Source organism: Phacochoerus africanus, chromosome 14 (assembly GCF_016906955.1).
Source record: "Phacochoerus africanus isolate WHEZ1 chromosome 14, ROS_Pafr_v1, whole genome shotgun sequence".
Taxonomy (NCBI): Eukaryota; Metazoa; Chordata; class Mammalia; order Artiodactyla; family Suidae; genus Phacochoerus; species Phacochoerus africanus.
The window spans coordinates 16,745,411-16,767,963 of NC_062557.1; the positions used below are offsets into that span (position 1 = coordinate 16,745,411).

The window sequence follows — 22,553 nt, forward strand, 5'->3', positions numbered from 1 at the left end:
AGGTATTGCAACTCAATCACCTAAGTGGCGCTCCCTTTGAATCCAGTACATATATTCAAATACAACTAAGTTTAGGTGCTTAGAATTCTAACAGAAAGAAAGAAAGAAAAAAAAAAAAAAAACCCAGGGAGCCATCCGAGGTCAACAGGTGCCAATAACACTAGAAAGTGATCTAACAAAATCTGCACATAGGTTTAGGCCTGTTTACCAAGGGACACAAATCTCTATGACCTATCATTCCATTTGATCCTTAAGTTCTTACATTTGCTGAAATAAAACAGAAACTACCAGTATTAGAAAGGATTCCTTGGGCACCTTCAAACGTATTCTATGAAAAGACTGTGAATTGATAGAGATTTTGGAATTGGGGCTCATTCTTTGCTAAATCACCAAAATAAGGTTAAATCACAACTGATGCCAGGTTTCAAAGCCAGAACCTGAAACAAATATTCAGATCTAACTTGAACAGATATTGCATAAAAGTAGCAATATCATGAAGACAAGTTCTGAGTCAGTTTGTTAAGCCCAAAAGAAAAAAGCTATTAAGCTAATTCCAACCCCATTAGAAGTCAGAATCAGGAGGAATAGAGCACATACATATTAGTTTAAATTTAAAAATCTAGAACAATTAAAGCTGGAGAAACTAAGTCTGAGGCTTTAAATGTCTGGCTACACCTATAATGTTTACTCTGTATAATTCCTAGCCTATGGATTCAGTCTCTTACGTTCCCCTTAACTATTTTCCACATCACCTTGCAATATACTGGCTCAACCCTAACTCTCTTCATTCAGCTCTTTCAACAGAAACAGGAGGTATTCAAAAGCCATACAACTTGATATTTGGGAAGCATTTCTGAATTTACCAAATGATACATACCTTTCTTATTTTTCAATACCTTTTTATAAACATCATAGTTTCTTTGGTTTTTGGGTTTTTTTTGTTTGTTTGTTTGTTTTTGCTTTTTAAGGCCACACCCACAGCATATGGAAGTTCCCAGGCTAGGGGTCGAATCGAATCAGAGCTACAGCTGTTGGCCTATGCCACAGCCACAGCAACGCCAGATCTGAGCTGTGTCTGCAGCCTATACCACAGCTCATGGCAACACCAGATCCTTAGCCCACTGAGCAAGGCCAGGGATTGAACCCACATCCACATGGTTCCTAGTTGGGTTCATTAACCGCTAAGCCACAAAGGGAACTCGCTATTTTTAAAATTTTAAATATACTTTAAAACATTAAGGAGTTAATATGGAATACCACCGATAACCAAGAAGTAATTCACCAGTTAGAGGGAACCTAAATCTGCTTTTTTTCCCCCTTTTCACATACTCTGTCAAAAGAATATCTCAGGTCAGCAATTTTTAAGTTCTTTCTTATATGTCTAAGGCTGTGTTGAGATGCTTTAGCAGTTCACTTGGTCATTTCCCTCACTTTGGTCAGAGGAATTCAACTTTTATGTTTTATATACTGGAGTACTCTATAAGAATTCATTTGGAACAAAAGGATTCTACAGCTTTAACTGCACCAAATATAAGCAAAAAAAAAAAAAAACAAGTTTCAAAACTTTGCAAACCACAACATTAAAATAAGAACTAGGAGTTCCCTTCGTGGCTCAGTTCAGATCCTGCATTGCTACGGCTGTGGTGTAGGCTGGCAGCTGTAGATCCGATTTGACTCCTAGCCTGGCAACCTCCATGTTCTTAGGGTGTGGCCTTAAAAATCAAAAAATAAAATAAAATAAGAACTAAATCACTTTGTACTGAAGGCTTAATGTTAAAAGAAAAAATAGTATGATAGATGGGGGTAGGGTACAAATACACTTTTCAATATCATGTATATATTTGGATTTAAATGGTAAAACAATCTACATTTTAAACACTGTATTTTTGCTTTATAAGTATATAATAATGAGGAGTTCCTGTCATGGCTCAGTCGTTAACAAATCTGACTAGCATCCACAGGTTCGATCCCTGGCCTTGCTCAGTGGGTTAAGGATCCAGTGTGAACTGTGGTGTAGGTTGCAGGCACAGCTTGGATCCTGTGTTGCTGTGGCTGTGGCGTAGGCTGGCAGCTGTAGTTCCAATTCAACCCCTAGCCTGGGAACCTCCCTAGGCCACAGGTGCAGCTCTAAAAAAAAGAAAAGAAAGGAAAGTATATAATAATGAATAGGATACAATATACAGAGTTTTTATTATCACAATAAGTAATTTTATAGTTATTTTATAGCTCATAAAACATTATTTTATTGATCTGATGAAAATAAATGCTATATAATACTTTTTCTGGTACATGTTGCCTACAACTTCCATTCACTTTGTCAAAAGAAACTGAAGCTTTGCCACAGAGGGAAAGAGGGGAACAAAATCCCTATTATCAAGTAGTTAATATCCTTCTGTTTTCATCAACCCTTCTCACCTCAAATATCCCAATAAGGAAAACAATCAACATACTTAAAGTCCAAAATTACCAGTCTCAACTAAATAGGAGCTTAATGGAGAAATGGGGGTTAATATGCTCACAGAGAAAGAGAGTTCTTTGACGAAGACTCCAGACAGCATGCTCATGTTACTGGCCTAGTCCTGAATAAACACTCCACACAAGAGTATACAAGTACATTTGTAACTTCAAGGCACTAAAAATATGAAGAAGCAGAAACGACTACCGGCAGCTGTGTACTCTTTCTTTTCTACATGCAGATTGTCAGCAGTAAATAATGGAGACTTTATTTTTAAAATTTTAATCTATGGTCATTGCTTTACAGTACTCTTATGAACTTTTTTTGTTTGTTTGAATCTTCCTTACTTGCTGAATAGAGGTGGTAGTCACCAGCAGGTGTGTTTTCCTAGCAAATTAAATAAAAACCTGATTCAACAAAACACTATGACTATCCCAAGTAGTGTTAACATAAAACTGGAATAAATCTCAGCATTTCCTAACAATCCCCTCTGTGCTCACTGGGACATACCATTTTCCAGTAACATGGTACACAACTTGAAAGTAGTCATGTAACCAAGCAGGATCCTATGGGGTTTTCTCCCTTTCCAGACAGATTCCCCTCTCCCAATGGCCTCCACCTGCCTCATGTATAAGCTTTAGTCTCCCAGGCCTCTTCTGAGTCTCAAACAGCTGGCTCTAGAGTTAATGGTTAGGAAACATGAAGATGTAAAAGCAAAGAATAGCTAGCTGTTGGTCCACGAAACTGATAATAATTTAGACTACAAACCAGCCACATAGCAGAGTCACCAGACTCCCAGCTACCTGAAAGACATAGATAAAGGTCTAACACACATTCCTAAGTTGTTTTTATGGGAAGCTGACCCCCATCAGATGAAAACTCCTGATCATAAGCATGTAGACCCCAGACTGGTTAAAACCAGAGGATTGATGATGCCTGAAACTTTACCTCGAGAGCAACCAATCCAAGAATTGTGCAAAGCTGCTCACACACCCTGCAGCCCCCTCCCCCCCCCCACACTGCCTTTAAAACCTTTGTTTCCTAACCAGCAATTTGGGAATGGACTTAGGACATTTGTCCACGATCTTCCCAGGCAGCTGTCCTCCAGAATAATGCAACTTTTCCTTTTCCACCAATACTTGTCTCAAGCACTGTTCTTTCGATTAGCAAGCAGCCAAACTTGGGTTCTGTACTGTCCTCATCCAGTTACATTAAATACATATTTGATCAGCTTAAAGTAATAATGTATTAGGTGTTAATATTTTTCTATAGGACAGCCAAAAAATCTGGGCTTTCTTTGTATTTCCTAAATGTATATATGGGCATATCGACCAAATATAAGTCACAAGAATAAATAAAGATTGATAAAACCATATTCTTATATATCTTTTAATTTTAGTATTTGGAATACTCACCATCAACTGTTGATAATCTCATTGCAGCTAGGAATTCATCTTTTTTTAAATTACTGTTCAAACTAGACAGAGTATTCCACAGGTCAGGAACACTCATCTTCTCTTTACTGAGATTGTGGAGGTTTTCAATAGTATCAGGCAATACTAAAGGGTATATAAAACACAAGTTTTACAAAATATTTATCCACAAAGTTAATACAGTAAATGATTATCAAGACTAGAGAGGAGTTGAGATTTTTATGGTTAAGAAGAATAAAAAATACAGTATAAATTAATTGTGAACATTCAAATATTAAAACACAATAAAATATTTAACACCAAATTAATTGTATCTTTAAAGATTCTAAAATATTTCAAAATCTTATAGTGCCTGAATCCCTAAATAATCACATAAAGAATAATTTTCATTGAAATACAGATTTACAAAAGTCTGAATTCACAAATATGTACAACTGATAAAACCATGAATTAAACAGCTTTTGGTCTAAATCTCCCCACAAAATTCTTTCCTGGATCCTACTTCCTCTTCAATCTACCACTGCAGACCATAGAAAGAAATTTTGTTTTATTAAAATTCCAATAGAAAACCTTTGTAAGATTTTAACAGGGGAGTGAAATTATCTCATTACAAAAGTATAAAAGATCATTCTGCTGCTATGTAGAGAATGAACTTTCTGAAGACAAGGTGATTAGGAAGTTACTGTAGTAGTTCACAGGAAAAAAAGACAGTGGCTTCGACATAGATGAAAGTGATGGGGATAATGATAAGTGGACAAATACAGGATATATTTTGAGGATGAAGCTGAGAGTATTTAGTGATGAACTGAAAGACAGCCTAAGGGGGCTGGGGCCATGAAGAACTCCTAGGTTTGAGACCTGAGCAACTGGGTAGAGAGTGGCATCAATGGCTGAGATAAAAAAAGACTAGGGAAAGAATGAGTCCCTTGGAGAACAAGAATTCTTTTTTATACATATTAAGTTTTAAATACAGAGGGAACCAAAAAGATACAGATATTAAAGCAGTAGTATCACTCAGGAAAACCTTTAGAGAATGGGACTCAGAATGGAGTCTGTTATCAAACTAATATTTAAAAGTTAGACAGAAAACAAGACCAAAAAGGAAGGGACCTATATTCAATGGGATATTTATTCAGCCATGAGAAAAAGAAATTCCACCATTTGTGACCTTGAGGAAACAAGTGAGATAAAGTCAGACAGAGAAAGACAAATACTATAAGACCTCATTTATACGTAGAATCTAAAAAAGTAGAACTCATAAAAACACAAAGTAGAATGGTGGTTACCAGGGGTTAGAGGATTCGGGGAGATATTGGTCAAAGGGTACTAACTTGCAATCAGAAGACTAATACAGACTTTCCTTGTGGCTTACAACATAACTATTTGGCACTGCTTCCACAGAGGCTGTAGCTCAAACCCTGGTTCAGAAGCTTCCATATGCCACAGGTCTGTCCACATGCTTAAAAACAAACAAACAAACAAACAAACGAAAAAACCAGGAGTTCCCGTCGTGGCGCAGTGGTTAACAAATCCGACTAGGAACCATGAGGTTGCAGGTTCGGTCCCTGCCCTTGCTCAGTGGGTTAACGATCCGGCGTTGCCGTGAGCTGTGGTGTAGGTTGCAGATGCGGCTCGGATACCGCGTTGCTGTGGCTCTGGCATAGGCTGGCAGCTACAGCTCCGATTAGACCCCTAGCCTGGGAACCTCCATATGCCGCAGGAGCGGCCCAAAGAAATAGCAAAAAGACCAAAAAAAAAAAAATTAGAAAAAAGTAAGACTAACAAGTCCTGGGGATCTAATGCATAGCACTGTGATTATAGTTAACAACACTGTATCATATACTTGAAAAAAACTAAATCTTAAATGCACTCACCAAAAAAAGAAATAACAATTATGTGATATGATGGAAGTGTTAGTTAACACTATGGTGGTAATAATATTACAATGTATGAGTATATAAAATCAAAACATTGCACACCTTAAACTTACACAATATGTCAATTATATCTCAATTTTCTAGAAAAGGAAAAGCCAATAAGATGGGAGGGAAATTAGGAGATTAGAATGTCACAGAAGACAGCAGAAGAGAAATTTTCAAGAAGAAACATATTAAAAGCTTCTAGAGATAAACAAGATAAAGACAGGATATTGACCAACAGATTTAACAAGATGAGATTTAATTTTTTGTGAAAAGCTAGTTAGGAGTGGCAAGGTCAAAGATCAAAATGAGTGTTTTAAAGAGAGAATTGACAATATGGTAGACTGAGGACAGCCGGATTCCCATCAACCTCAAACATAAAATATGCTCTATGCTAAATTAAGAATATCAATAAAAATAATATTTGCTGGCACTTACTCAAGCAACACATCAGAAGCAGCTTCGATCTTTGAGGGTGGCCACTCCACCACAGCTCACCCTTAATCCGCCCTGAGGGTTCACCCAGATCCTACCTGCTCTGTGGTATGACTCCACAACAGGGTGGGGTCCTCAGAGGCTGGGAGCAATGATCAGATGTGAAGAACAAAGAAGATTTGCACCCAGTACTACATGTGAGTAGAGTGATGGAAACAATTGCTGGCACCTGCATAGGCAGCACATCAGAGACAGCATTGTCTTTTGTCTGCAGCTGACATAAGCTGCAGGGTCCCCACTTGTTGCAGCACTCCTCCCCTTTGGGGCAAGGGTTCTGGACCAGGAAGAAGAGAAAGCACACACTTAAAGGGAACGGAGCCAGCTCAGGCCCAACTCTTAGTGCTTCTGCTTGAGCAACTTGGGATCAGACCACACCCCAAGAGGGCAGTGATGGCCACTGAGCAGAGGAGAAATCCTGCCACACATCTAGCTCCAGCTCTAGCCTCTTCATCTTCAGAGCCACCTCCTACCAGGTGAGAGCTGCCAGCATACTCAGAGAAAAGATGCGACTTGCATCCATGTCAAATCCAGCTCTCCCACCAAAGGCGTTGGGCACACAGAATCTGTACAGGGATGCTCCCACATAAGAAAACCCCTTCAAGACCACAGGAGGTAAACAAAGGCAGAGAAAGTTAAGCAAAATGAAAAGGCAGAGGAATTCCTCTTAATTGAAGGAGCAAGAGAAAACTTCTGAAAAAATAAATTATGAAACAGAAATAATTTGTCAGATAAATAATTCAAAGCATTAGTAATAAAAATGTTAACTGAATTAGGGAAAAGAATAGATGAACACAAGGAAAACTTTAACAAGGAACTATAAAATATATTAAAAGATCTAATCAGAAATGAATAATTGGGGAGTTCCCTGGTGGCTCAGTGGGTTAAGGATCTAGCATTCTCACTACTATGGCATAGGTCACTGCTGTGGCACAGGTTCAGTCCCTGGCCTGGGAATTTCCATGTGCTGTGGGCACGGCCCAAAAAAATGAAGAATTCAAAAGTTTAAATAAAAAAAAAACACTAGAAGGAATGACTAGCAGACTAAGTGATACAGAAGAACATGACTTGGAAAAAAATTGCAATAGAAACTATTAGGTACAATAAACAGTTGAGGGATAAACATGAAGCGGCAAAATATGACATTAAAAACACAAACTGTGGGAGAAGGAAATAAAAATGTAGAACTTTTAGAATGTATTTGAATTTAAATGATCATCAGTTGAAAACAACCCAAACAAAGAATGGGCAAAAGCTCTGAATAGAGGTTTTTTTGCCCCAAAGAAGATATATACAGATGGTTAAAAGGCACATAAAAAGAAGCTCAACATCACTAATCATCAGAAGAATGCAAATCAAATGAGATATCACCTTATATTTGTCAGAATGGCTATCATCAGAAAGACCACAACTAGCAAATATTGGCGACAATGCAGAGAAATGGGAACCCTAGTACACTGTTCGTGAGGATATAACTTGATGCAGCCACTGTGGAAAATAGTATGGAGGCTTCTCAAAAAGCTAAAAATAGAACTACCATATGTCTAGCAATTTTACTTCTGGCTATACATTCGGAAAAATTGAAAACACTAATTTGAAAAGATAGATGCATCCCAATGTTCATAGAAGCACTATTTCCAATAGCCAAGATATGGAAGCAACCTATGTGTCTGTCAACAAATGAATGGATAAGGAAGTGGTGTCTGTGTGTGTGTGTGTGTGTGTGTGTGTGTGTGTGTACACAAATACTGTATGATATCATTTTTATTAGAAATCTAAAAAAAATGAAACAAATGATTGTATACAGCAGAACAGAACCAGACTCAAAGATAATAGAAAACAAACTAGCAGTTACCAGTGGGAGGAGGGAAGTGGGATGGGGCAAGATAGGTGTATGGGATTAAGAGATACAATCTGCTATGTATAAAACAGGTAAGCAACAAAGATATATAGCACAGGGAATTATAGCCATTATCATGTAAAATACAAAAATGAGATTAAGTAAATGAATAAAAACCAAAATAAAAGAATAAGAATGAAAATAAATTATATGGCAGTCACATAAGATGATCAAGTAGCTTATATAAAATCTGAATGAGTACATAAAGTAAAAATGTATGTCCAGTCAATGGATGTGCTTGAAATAGTTTTATTAAAATTATTTCCTATTGGCATTTACTTTAATAAAAATAGTACTTGAAAAAAAGAATGAGAAAGGAAATATAACAGATATGAATAAGATACTATACAACTCTGCTAATAAAATTTTTATCTCCATGAAATTGAAATTACTAAGAAGAGTAACTGACAATGCAAATAACCCTTTCATCCAATTAATCAACTGTGTTTCCTTGAAAGGAAAGAAATTAAATTGACATATGTTATAAGGTAAAAATACCTATTACTTAAAAGTACACTATTACCTAATATATGGCACAAAATATCACACTGCTACTTTTAGCCTCAATTTTTAAAGTACTAAATTCATTCCATTTAAAATATATGTACAGGATGTTCCTTTTTTGGACAAAGACTGTCTTTTTTTCATTTTAGCACTCTCGTAGTTTAACATAAAATCTGGTGCCTAGTAATGGCTCAATAAACATTGCTGAATAAACTGAAAGATTAAAAAAAAATAAGAACTGAAACCATTATAGTACTCAGCTATGGTCACTAGATGGCATTACCTTCCCAATGCAAGAAAACATTTAAAACTCTTCCCAAAAAATGAATTTCATATACATGAAATTTCATAACTCTCTATAATAAAGTGTAAATTTGAATAGTAAGATTATGGTAGATTTCAATTCCTCTGCATGTGGAAATTCTTATAGATCTAGGGGTCAGTAGTGAACCAGGCATATTAGCAGTAAACCAGGCATATATTTGCCTGAGGATCAGTAGGATGACTCCTTTTTCACTACATTATACTCTTGTAAAATCTATCAAACCATTTAGTCCACAAAAAGCACGAGATATAATGTTCTTACATAATTTTTCAGAGAAGCGTTCTGTGCTGCTCATCATAGTATCAACAAATTCTTTAAAATTCACTTTTTTTGTTTCTAAAGAGAAAAGAACACATTTTCTTCAGTATCTTCAAGTATTAAGTTATTATGATAAATACTGAAGTACATAAAATAGGTTATACATTCAAGAAGATAACATAATTATATCCATCAGCTAATATTAACTACTAAAATATATGAGTATAAGGGGGAAAAGCAATTAAATTTACAGACAAAAACTAAACCCTGAAAAACACCAAGAAAATTAATCAAAATCTTTCTAGTTGCTAGTACACAACATTTTTAACTTTAAACTTAAACTATCTTGTCTTGGCCTTGCAACAACTCAGTAAATATGTCGGTAAAGAATCTGCATGTTATTTCATGTTTAAAAAAATCCTTGTATTTGATATGACTTTTTTCCCAAGGTCACAATAGGAAATTTAAAATCAGGAATTAGAATCAAACTCTTCTTGACTCTGTTTTTTCTACATCAGGCTATCATTCACACTGATATCTTTACTCCAATATACTACTGAAAACATTTACTATTTTAATAGTCATTTTATATACAGAAATGGCTTTCCTGGATTAAGTATAATTCTTCTTAGTATCCCAATGTTAGAATAGATGAAATATTTTAAAATTTTTTCTAATAAAACATTTTAAAGAATTTTCTTTATCATATCTGTATAAAGGTAAGCAAAGGAGTAGGGTTATCAAAACTCATCATGGAGTTCCCATTGTGGCTCAGTGGTTAACGAATCCGACTAGGAACCATGAGGCTGAGAGTTCGATCTCTGGCCTTGCTCAATGGGTTAAGGACCCGGAGTTGCCATGAGCTGTGGTGTAGCTCGCAGACGCGGCTCGGATCCTGCGTTGCTGTGGCTCTGGCCTAGGCCGTAGGCTACAGCTCCGATTCAACCCCTAGCCTGGGAACCTCCATATGCCGCGGGTGCAGCCCTAGAAAAGGCAAAAAGACAAAAACAAAACAAAAAAACTCATCATATCTAAGAAATAAAATTCTAGTGCACTGTAAAAAATAAGGCACAATCTATTTCCTACTCCCAAGATTAAATATCATTAAGCAGTTTACTTTAAAGAGCACCAAAACACTTTATACTCTTAGCCAAATTTTTGGAGACAAAAGAAATGAGACCCTGAAAAATTTGGGGGGCATTTTAGAGTTAATTAAGGTTTATACTCCCTAATAGGAACATACAACTTTCTAAAGCAATAAATTCCCTTTTTTTTTTCTGTATTTGATACATTAAAAGAATATTAGTCATGAAGCATGATTATACATCAAATCACTGGGAAGCCACCATCTAGTTGAAGAATATTATTAATATCATTGCTTGTGTGTTATTCCCATTCCATTATCCTGCCACTACCACAGAGAGAACATTGACGAATTTTTTAAATTTACCAATCTCTCTCTTTTACATATAATTTGTAACTGCATAAACAAATTATTCCTTGATTTTTTTGAGCTTTTGTTATGCTATAGCAATCTGAGACTTGCTTTTTTCATTTAATATATCTAAGAACCATTCATACACTGTATTGCTGTTTATTTTCACTAATGTATACCACTAGTATTCAATTATGTACTAGCAGTAGAATATACCACAATTTATTTATACCCTCTGTCACTGATCATGTAGTTTCTTTCTTTTTTGTTATTAAGATTAGTGCTGCCATGAACATTCTTGAACATGTCTTCTTGTACATCAATGCAAGTGATTTTCTGGGATTTATAGCTAAACGTGGGTTTTTCTAAGCCACAGTACACAACACTACATAATGATTTCCAAAGTTATTTTACCACTTTCACCATATTTACCAACTCTTAGATTAATATACTTGTTAATTTTTGCCAGTTTAGTAGGTATAAAAAAAGTTTTGTTTTATTTTGTTGTTGTTTTTTTTTTCCCTGTCTTTTTAGGGCCCCTCCTGCAGCATATGGAAGTTCCTAAGCTAGGGGTCAAATCAGAGCTGTAGCTGCTGGCCTACACCACAGCTTATGGCAACACCTGAACCTTAACCCACTGAGCGGGGCCAGGGATCAATCGAACCCACGTCTTCATGGATACTAGTCAGGTTTGTTACTGCTGAGCCACACTGGAACGCCCTACTAGGTATAAAAAGTTATCTCACCATGACCTAAATTTTGTGTTTCCATGATCACTAATGATGTTGAGAATCTTTTCATAAGATTATTATCAATTTGTGTTTTTTCATCTGAAAATTGTTCTTGAAATTTAGCCATTTTTCTATTGGTTGTTAATTTATAGGGATTCCTGACACAACAATCCTTTGCTGTCATAAGTGCTGCAAATAGTTTTTACTCAGTTTGTGGTTTGTTCTTCTTATATTATCTTTTAGTAAAGAGAAGTTCTTTTTTTTTTCTGATAAATTTTTTTTGGCCACACCTGCAGCATGCAGACGTTCTGGGGCCAGACATCTAACCCATGCCATAGTGACACCACGAGATACTTAACCTGTGTGCCACCAGGGAACTCCCTTAATTTTAATGTACTCAAATTTATCAATCTTTTCTGCTTAGTGATTTTATATTTTTATTGTTACTTTTTTTTTGTCTTTTTGCCATTTCTTGGGCCGCTCTCACGGCATATGGAGGTTCCCAGGCTAGGGGTCCAATCGGAGCTGTAGCCACCAGCCTACGCCAGAGCCACAGCAACGCGGGATCTGAGCCACGTCTGCGACCTACACCACAGCTCACGGCAACGCCGGATCGTTAACCCACTGAGCAAGGGCAGGGATCGAACCCGCAACCTCATGGTTCCTAGTCGGATTCGTTAACCACTGCGCCACCACGGGAACTCCTGATTTTATATTTTTAAAAAATTCCTCCTAACTCTAAGTCAGAAAGTTTTTCTTTTTTTTTTTTTCCTAAAACTTTCACTATTCATATCTGGAAATTATTTCTGAATATAGTATATAGATAGGGATCCAACTCCATTTTTTCCATTTGAATAATTATTACAGTACCATTTATTAAATGGTGCTTTTTTCCCCTCTGTGATCTACCACCTCATTACATATGTTTCTATATATGGGTGTAGATATGTTTGGAAGTTCCTTCTCTTGTCCCATTGGTCAATTTTTCTATCACTATGCCATTCTCACACTGTTTTAATTACTATTGTTTTATAATGAGCCTTAATATCCAAGAAAGGACGTCACCTCCAATACCACACATACACACGTACACACACACACTCCCCTATGCACATTTTTCTTCTTCAAGAATGTTTTAACTGTTCTTGGCCTTTGCTCATGCATACAAATATCAGAATTAGCTCATCAAGAAAAAGTCGGAGTCTTACTGGAATTGTTTTGGATAAATAAATTAAGTAGGAGATTTGACAATCTTCAGTCTCTGAAGCCATGAACATGGAGTATATTCTCATTTATTTAGGTATTTGTAATGTCTTTTTAAAAAGTTCTATCATTTTCTCCACACAAATCTTATACAACTTTGATTTGTTCCAATTTCTTTTTAGTTTTTATTATGAAAAATTTTAAATATATACAAAATAGAAAGTATATGGTAATGAGTGCTCATGTACTCTCCCTAACCGCAAATATTATCAACCCATGGCCATTTTCATTTACAACCCCACCACTCCTCTAGCTCACTCTCACTCTTTCCTTTTAGGAAGGCTGCCACTATGTTTTAGAAGCACCTGAAATTTTTTTACTTTTATTGTGAATTATGGGTTTTGACATAATAAACAATCCTTCTTTGCCACCATTTAATGCCTTTTGTTCTGACTTCTGTCCCTCAGAGAGCAAAATCACAAACCCTACTTTCTGTTTGCATTTTTGCCTAGGGAAAAAATGTCTGAAGAGACTATCAAGATTAATCATTTCTGGACAATGAGATTTTGAGTGTCTTGTACATTTAAGTACTTTTGTACTTTTCTATATTGGCTTAATTTTAATGGACTTATTTCTAAAGTCACTATTCTGAAGAAAAGAATAACACAAGGATCCTCTTTTCAGACGTATCAATGTAATTTCCCTGAAAATATGTCACTTACCACCAGCTTCAGTCAATTCTATGATCTTCTGAAATTCTGGCTTAGAAAGGTAAACTCCAAAATTTTGAAGACAAGTATTCAGATCCCTATAGTCAATATTTTCATCTTTAATCTTATCGATGGCTTTAATGGCACCAATCAACACTGAAAATAAAGCGGTATGCTAGTAAGTATTACATATAAGTAGACAAAAAAACACCAATAGTAAGATGAATTTTAGTCCTAACACACTAACAAAAAATATTAAAAACCTCAGAAATGATATACAGGAATAGCATTACAAGAATCTTTAATAATAATGAAAATTAAAAAGTTATCAGTGTATAAAATACATATTAGCACCTATATCTAAGGAAGTGCCAATTTAATTGTACTGACAATGTAAAAATTAAAAATACATAGGAACAAAAATAATATATAATTTCCCTGATTTAACTCCCAACAATTTAAAATCCCTAGTAGTCTGTTTCTTAGTGGCAGAAACAGAAGTAGAAAACCCTCAATCGCAAATGATAAATTGGAATAAGATTTTGTGGCAATACGTGGCTCAGTCCTTAGTAAATTTATCTTAATTTATCTTCTGTAGGGGAGTTCCCGTCATGGCGAAGTGGTTAATGAATCTGACTAGGAACCATGAGGTTGCGGGTTCCATCCCTGGCCTTGCTCAGTGGGTTGAGTTACGGCGTTGCTGTGAGCTGTGGTGTAGCTTGCAGATGTGGCTCGGATCCCGAATTGTTGTGGCTCTGGTGTAGGCCGGTGTCTACAGTTCTGATTAGACCCCTAGCCTGGGAACCTCCATATGCCGCAGGAACGGCCCAAGAAATGGCAAAAAAAAAAAAGACAAAAAAAAAGTAGAAATTATTACTTGGAAATAGCTATGCTACATGTCTTTTTACAATACTTTAGAATTTATGCTTTACAAATCTGGGCAGTATTCAATCCATTAAATTTAAACTGATAAATTTGTACTGCAATGAAAACTTTCTTTAAAAAAATTACTTATAAATATAGGATTAAAGAAGTTGATAGGGGTGTGTGTGTGAACTCTGGGACAATCAAAATTCAAATAAGTTTCTCTAGTAGAAAATTAGGATAAGTAAAGTGAGGAAACTGGGCAGTGGAAAGCATTAATGACATTTTCAGTATTTAATCTACTTCAAGCAATCACTGGGAGTCATTATGGATTGCTAAACAAAGAATGATCAAAATAATATCTGAATTAGATCATCCCTAAAATAATTATCAAAAAGATGATTCTCATGTGTAAATACAGAGAAAAATATACCATGTTCCCATCTTGTTAAAGAAAGTTTTAGGTGAAAGTAATAAGACAGTTGAGTAGGAAGCCCTGGACCCCTCTTCTCCCATTACACGCACTGATTCAGCAAAAACTCATGGATAATTCCCTTTGTGAAAAGTCAGAAACTAATTGAAAGGCTCTTACATCCCAGGAAAATGCAAAACCAGACTCACTGAAGCTGGTAGGGAGATTTAGGACACCCCTTTTGCTGGAGACCCTGCTCTCAGTACAGCACCATATAATCTGGAAAAGACCTCCTAGTTTCCAGCTTCACTCAGGGGAGGATGGTGATTGATTCACATGTCCAGCAGTCCAACTTTTCCAAAGGGCCTCCCCAGAAGACTGGCTTCTGTCTTGCCAATCTTGGGGCTCTGGTGAGTCTAGCAAGACCTAGTTGTCTAGGATAGAATAGAGGTGGTGACAAATAGATGTAAAATGCCAATTCTCAGCTTCCCTCTGGATAGGGAAAACTGATTCATGCATCTAGCACCCAAACTTCTTCAAGTCCTTCCAAAAGACCAGCATCTATCTCATATTCCTGGAGCCTGAGGAGGGAAAGAGTTGGTGGAGGTCCCAAGAATATCTGACTGGGCCGATTGGTAGGGGTATTCTCCTGTATTTAGCCAGTCTATGAAGACTGAGAGAGGTGCTTGCTTTGTGTAACACATAGACACCAACCCAGAAAATCTCATAACTCCAATAAAAACATAGAATGATAACTCCCATAAAGATGCTTATCAAAATCAAGAGAGCAATACAAGAACAAAATGAGAACTTCAACATAGAGATAGAAAATATTTTAAAGTGCCAAACAGAAATCATGGAGGCGAAGAACACAATAACTGAAAATTTCTCTAGAGGTGCTCAACAGTAGATTAGATCAAGTAAATGAAGGGATCAATGAACTCCAAGACAGGTCAATGGAAGAATTAAGACAGAAGAGTAAAAGAAAAAAGGATGGAAAATAGTGAAGAAGGCTTAAGGGATGTATAGAACACCATAAACTGGACCAATATATACATTATTGGGAATTCCAGAAAGAGGAGAGTGAAAACAGGATAGAAAATCTATTTAAAAATATAATGGGTGGGAGTTCCCATCATGGCAGAGCGGAAACAAATCTGACTAGGAGCCATGAGGTTGCTGGTTCGATCCCTGGCCTCCCTCAGTGGGTTAAGGATCGGGCATTGCCGTGAGCTGTGGTGTAGGTTGCAGACGCAGCTCGGATCTGGCGTTGCTGTGGCTCTGGTGTAGGCTGTGGCTACAGCTCTGATTAGACCCCCAGCCTAGGAACCTCCATATGCTGTGGGTGCAGCCCTAAAAGACAAAAAAAAATCATATATATATATATATATATAAAATGGGTGGAAACTTCTCAAATCTGAGGAAGGGAATGGTCATCTCCAAGGACATCAAAAAAAGAGGAACCAAAAGAAATCCACACTGAGACACATTATAATCAATTTGCCAAAGGTCAAAGACAAAAAGAAACTTTTAAAAAAGCAGCAAGAGAAATGCAACTTGTCACATACAAGGGAACCCCTAATAAGACTATAAATGGATTTTTCAGTAGAAACTATTGAAGGCCTGGAGGGAGTGGAAAATATATTCAAAACGCCGAAATAGAAAAATCACAAAATAATAATACTACATGCAGGAAAGGAGAGAGAAAGACTTTGTCAGACAAACACAACCTTAGGGAGTAATCACCACTAGACATGCCTTAGAAGAAATGCTAAAAGGAATTCTTCAAGTTGAAAGTAAAGGATGCTAACTAGTAACATGAAACCATATGAAGTACAAAATTCACTGGTAAAGGTTAAGTATATAGCCAAATTCAGATTAATCTAATTCTGTAATGGCGGTGTGTAAATCATTTAACCAAACTTTACTCAGACTTAAAGTTTTAAAGACAAAAGTATTTTTAAAAACTATAAAAATATGCTAAAAGAGACATTATATGAATAGATTTAGATTGTAACAACAAAGTGTCGAGAAGTGAGTTGTGTAGATTTTTATATGCATCGAACTTAAGTAATTACTAGCTTTAAAAAGACCACTATATTTTATGTAAGCCTAGAGGTAACCACAAAAAGAAAATACCTATAGAAGTTACTGGGAATAAACAAAAGAGGGAATCAAAGTAGATCACTCGAAGTCAAACACAAAGGAAAACGGAGTTTCTGTCGTGGCTCAGCAGAAACGAATCCAACTAGTATCTGTGAGCATGCAGGCTAGATCCCTGGCCTCAATCAGTGGGTTAAGGATCTGGCGTTGCCATGAGCTATGGTGTAGGCTGCAGACACGGTTTGGATCCCATGTTGCTGTGACTGTGGTATAGACCAGCAGCTATAGCTCAGATTCAACCCCTAGCCTGGAAACCTCCATATGCCGCAGATAGGGCCCTAAAAAGCAAAAAATTAAATTAAATTAAATAATGATAAAAAATAAACGCACAATGAGATATAACTGCATTTATTATAATGGTTATAATAAAAAATAATACCAAGTGTTGACAAGGATGTAAAGAAACTATAATCTTCATACATTGCTGGTAAGAATGAAAATGGTATAGCCCTCTTTGGAAAATAGTTTGGCAATTTCTTTAAAAAACTACATATAAATTTATCATATAGACTAACAATTCTTCTTCTAGGAATTTACCCAAGACAAATAAAAGCATATGTCCCAGAGGACATGCATGCAAATATTTCTTTCAGCATTATTCATAACAGTCCCAAACTGAAAATAATCAAATGTCCATAAACTGGTCAACCATCAACAAAATAGAATATATCCATAAAATATAAAGTGGATTTATTTACTAATAAAAAGGAATGAACTATTGATACATACTACAATATGAATTAACCTTAAAAACATTATGCAAAGTGAAGGAAGTCAAGTACCAAAGACTACATGTTACATGACTTCATTTATATAAATGTCAAAAAAAAAGGCAAATTTATAGAGACAGAAAGTAGATTAGTGGTTGTCTAGGGACAGAGTACAGATTAATTACAAATCAGCATGAGAGAATTTTTAGGAGTGATGGAAATGTTACAAACTGGAGTGTGTCTACTTCTAGGTATATATCCAAAAGAATTCAAAGTAGGAGCTTAAAGAGATACAGCATGCCCATGTTCACAGCAGCACTTTTCACAACAGCCAAAGAGGTGGAAGCAATGCAAATGTCCTTTCATGGATGAATGAATAAGCAAAATGTAATATACACATACAATGGAATATTACTTATCTTGAAAAAGTACAGAAATTCTGACACATGCTACAACACAAATGAAACCTGAGGGTGTTATAAGTGAAATAAGCCAGAAAAAGACAAATACCATATGATTCCACTAAGGTATCTCAAGTATACAAATTCATAGAAACAGGAAGTAAAATGATTTCCAGAGCTGGAGGAGCAAGGAAGGGTAATTTTTACTGAACTGGTATAGAGTTTTAATTTTGCAAGATGAAAAAGTTCTGAAGGTTGGTTGCACAACAATGTGAATGCACTTAATACTAACATTACTGAACTGTACACTTAGAAATGATTAAAATGGTAAGTTTTATGGTATGTATTAGTACCCACAATTTAAAATAAAATTTAAAAATAATATAATGAGGAGTTTCTGTTGTGGCGTGCAGCGGAAACAAATCCAACTAGGAATCATGAGGTTGCAGGTTCAATCCCTGGCCTCGCTCAGTGGGTTGAGGATCCGGCATTGCTGTGAGCTGTGATGTAGGTCACAGACGCAGCTTGGATCTGGCGTTGCCGTGGCTCTGGCATAGGTCGGCTGCAACGGCTCCAATTAGACCTCTAGCCTGGAAACCTCCATGTGCTGTGGGTGTGGCCCTAAAAAGACAAAAAAGACTAATAATAATAATAATATAATGAGAAAAAAAGAGAGCTGTGACCAAGACACTTACTACTTCACAAAACAGCAGTGAAAAAAATGAATTGGTAAATGAATGATTGCATGGTGAAGCATTTAAGAAATCGATTTACTAATAGTATCTTCAAGAAATCAAGATTTAAGAACTTACATTCATCAGAAATGACAAATGATAATGTAGCTTTTTTTTTTCCTATGGCCCACCCACATCATATGGAAGTTCCCTGGCCAGGGATTGAACCCAAGCCTTAGCATCAGCAACACTGGATCCTTTAAACCACTGCTGTGAGAGGGGATTGAACCCATGCCTCTGCAGCAACCCGAGCCACTGCAGTTGGATTCTTAACCTGCTGCACCTCAGCAGGGACTCCAATAATGTAGCTTTTAACATAAGATTCTTCATCTAGGTGTTAAAGGAAATCTCATCCTTTGAATTAACTTTTTCTTATCTGAGAAATCTCTTAGGAAGAGACAAAAAACTTAACCTTTTTAAAGCATATGAATAAACAGAAGGGAAAAATACAGCAAGCCTCACAGCTTTCATTTCCTTTTTTATTTTATTTTATTTTTTGGTCTTTTTAGAGCCATACCTGCAGCATAAGGAAGTTTCCCCGCTAGGGGTGGAGTCAGAGCTACAGCTGCTGGCCCATGCCACACCCACAGCACAGCAACGTGGGATCCAAGCCCCATCTGTGACCTACACTACAGCTCACAGCAACAACAGTTTCTTAACCCACTGAGCAAGGCCAGGGATCAAATGTACATCCTCATAGATACTTGTCAGGATCGTTAACTGCTGAGCCACGACGGGAACTCCGCTTTAACTTCTTTTTAATCTCACAGAAAAATATTTAATTATTTGTATAAAAAAGATAAAATTATTGCAAGAAAAACTAGATTATTGTGTGACTAGAAATTTATAAATCAGTGCATAGTGATTTTTATGCATGTAAATTTTACCTCAATAGAACTGCTTTTGAAAATGTTCTAAAGGAAAGACAAACACAATTTTCATTCAAACAAGTTCCTTATAAAAAAAGTGAAAAATCAAATCACCCATGAATTGCTAATAATGGGACTAATTGCCTATCTGACTTCTTCATTATCATGACTATTATTGTACACTTTTGTAGTACTCTTCAGTTCATAAAATCCACACAACTCTATGAAGTAAGCAAGTTACCTATTATTACCCTGATATATCATTTTTTTAAAAAAACTGGCAAAGGCTTGCCAAAGAGTTTTAGAATTACTAAGTGTCTATGCAAAAAGCAAAGTCAGTTCAGCTGAATCTATTTCTCAATCTAACTACTCCTTCCTCCAAATGATTTTAAAAGAAGTTTCCGGAGTTCCCGTCATGGCGCAGTGGTTAACAAATCTGACTAGGAACCATGAGGTTGCAGGTTCGGTCCCTGCCCTTGCTCAGTGGGTTAAGGATCTGGCGTTGCCGTGAGCTGTGGTGTAGGTTGCAGACGCGGCTCGGATCCCACGTTGCTGTGGCTCTGGCGTAGGCCGGCGGCTACAGCTCCGATTGGACCCCTAGCCTGGGAACCTCCATATGCCGCGGCAGCGGCCCAAAGAAATAGCAAAAAGGCAAAAAAAATAAAATAATAAAATAAAAGAAGTTTCCTACCTACCATCATACTCAGGAAGGCTCAGCTGCTTGGAAAGAGCACTCATAAAGTTATCTAACTTCACCATTCCATTTTCTGTAAAATAAAAAGCTTAGATTATACATTCTATTACACTTTTGTATAAAAGGTAAATTCACATTTTAATACACTACAAAAAAATACTTAAACTACATTATCATCCTATTTCTCCTTCATATCCTGTCTCCCTAGATGAATGAATGATTCTAAATTAGATCAGTTCATTTCCTTTCAACAATTACTGAGGGTATATTAGTGCCAAGAACTATGCTAGGCACCAAGGATACAAAAATAAGTAAACACTTGAATTTTGTTAGCTGCTTTTTCTGCATATATTGAGACGAGCATGTTTGTTTCTCTTTTAGGAGAAACAAAAACCAGTAAATGCATTTACTGGTTTTGTTTGTTAAACCAATCTCATATTCCTGAAATAAGCCATGTTTGGTTATGATACAGTATCCTTTTTTTAATAAATTGTTGGACTTGACTTGCTAATTTTCTATAAGGATTATTTATGTAAGTTATTGAGGAATATTGTCTTGGAATTTTTGAATGTCTTTGCTTTTCACATCAGAATTGTGCTGGCCTAACAGAATGAGTCTGGAAGTGCTCCCTCATCATTTATTTTCTGAAAGAATTTTTATAACATTGACATTATTTCCTTCTTAAATATTTAATAAAAGTTATCAGTAAAAACCAAAAAAAAAAAAGAGTAAACACTGTCCCTGCTTTATTTCAATATTTACTACAAAGCACAAAGGACTAAGTTAGATATTTAGTTCTTTATTGATACAGGAAAAAGGAATGGTGCCCATAAAACACAAAGGACTAGGTTAGATATTTAGTACTTTATTGATACAGGAAAAAGGAATAGTACCCTAACCCTAACCCTAACCCTAGATGGGCCATGCGAAAGTTAGTCTCTTTCACATCATCACAAAAACCCCAGTTAATCAGCATACCATCCATTAAGACACCTTGACCATGCTAACCAGCCCTGACAGACTCAAGTATCCGCATTCCTACCCCTAGTATCCAGCTGGTCCAAATAACTACCTATTTTTAGATACGGCCCCTCCACAGTGATCATAGCAATCCAGATAATCAGAAGAAAGAGCTCAATAATTTTAGTAGCATAGCACTTACTCCTTGGATTTTTCAAAATTTATCTCATATTGAGGTAACACTGGTTTATATCATTATATGTTTCATGTGCACAACACTGTATTTCTACTTCTGCATACACTGCAGTGTGCTCACTACCAAAAATTTGGTTTCTGTTCATCACCATACAATTGATCCCTTTTACCCATTTCATTCTACCCCCAGCCCTTACCCCTCTGGTAGCCACTACTTTGATCTCTATTCCTTAGATTTTTTTTTTTTAAATCACAATCTTCTTTCCTATTTGCCTTGAATTTTGCTCAGGTTCTAAGAAATCACTTCCAATGTTATTTCTAAGTCAGTCTTTTCCCAAAATGTTGCCTCTTCCCTCTCCTTTACTGAACTCTTGCTGTGGACAATTCTGAGTTATAAAACAACATCTCTAACACAAAAGTCTTTCTCATAAATTTAAACTGTGCCTTGAACTTAGGCTGGTGTGTGGGATACCCTATTCAATTTCTAGATGCTAACTGCCTGCCTTGATTAAGCATCGCTAGAATCTAGCTCTATTACTCCTTCTATATTCTAGAATCTCCAATTATTTCTCCTTGGATCCCTAGGCTATTTACTTAGAGATTTTTAAACTTCATGGGTATGGCAGTGTTACTACCTGAAGCACTCTACAACTGGACGTGTCTTCCCCAGTACCTGTCCCACACTAAAAGGCATAGCTAAGAATAGTGATGAAGAAACTTATAGAAACAATCCTAGGCTCTTCCAAAGCAATACATTAGGTCAAACTTTCCAGGAATTGTTTTTTTACTACTTTCAATTTTTATTTATTTATTTATTTTTGTCTTTTTGCCTTTTTCTAGGGCCACTCCCGCAGCATATGGAGGTTCCCAGGCTAGGGGTCGGATCAGAGCTGTAGCTGCTGGCCTACACCACAGCCATAGCAACGCCAGATCCAGCCGTGACTGCAACCTACACCACAGCTCACGGCAACACTGGATCCTCAACCCACTGAGCAAGGCCAAGGACGAATCCTCAACCTCATGGTTCCTAGTTGGATTCGTTAACCACTGCGCCATGACGGGAACCCCTATATTTGTTTTTCCTGAATCTTCTTTAGAACAGTCCATTCTATTCTATTCCTAGTTGAGAGAATTTACTCCAACATTTAATACTGTCCCACAAAATCATTTTTTCAAAATGTTTGGT

The 22,553-nt window shown here is 36.5% G+C and overlaps 1 protein-coding gene across 1 annotated transcript in view; it reads right to left on the reverse strand.

The window, feature by feature from the left end:
- EFCAB13 (EF-hand calcium binding domain 13) overlaps positions 1-22,553 on the reverse strand; it is an 83,948-nt gene that overhangs the window by 16,693 nt on the left and 44,702 nt on the right. The window contains exons 11-14 of the mRNA XM_047756783.1: positions 20,214-20,285; positions 13,378-13,521; positions 9,290-9,364; positions 3,871-4,014 (exon numbers count right to left, since the gene is read on the reverse strand). Of these exons, the coding sequence (XP_047612739.1) occupies positions 3,871-4,014; positions 9,290-9,364; positions 13,378-13,521; positions 20,214-20,285 (435 nt within the window). The remainder of the gene's footprint in view (positions 1-3,870; positions 4,015-9,289; positions 9,365-13,377; positions 13,522-20,213; positions 20,286-22,553) is intronic.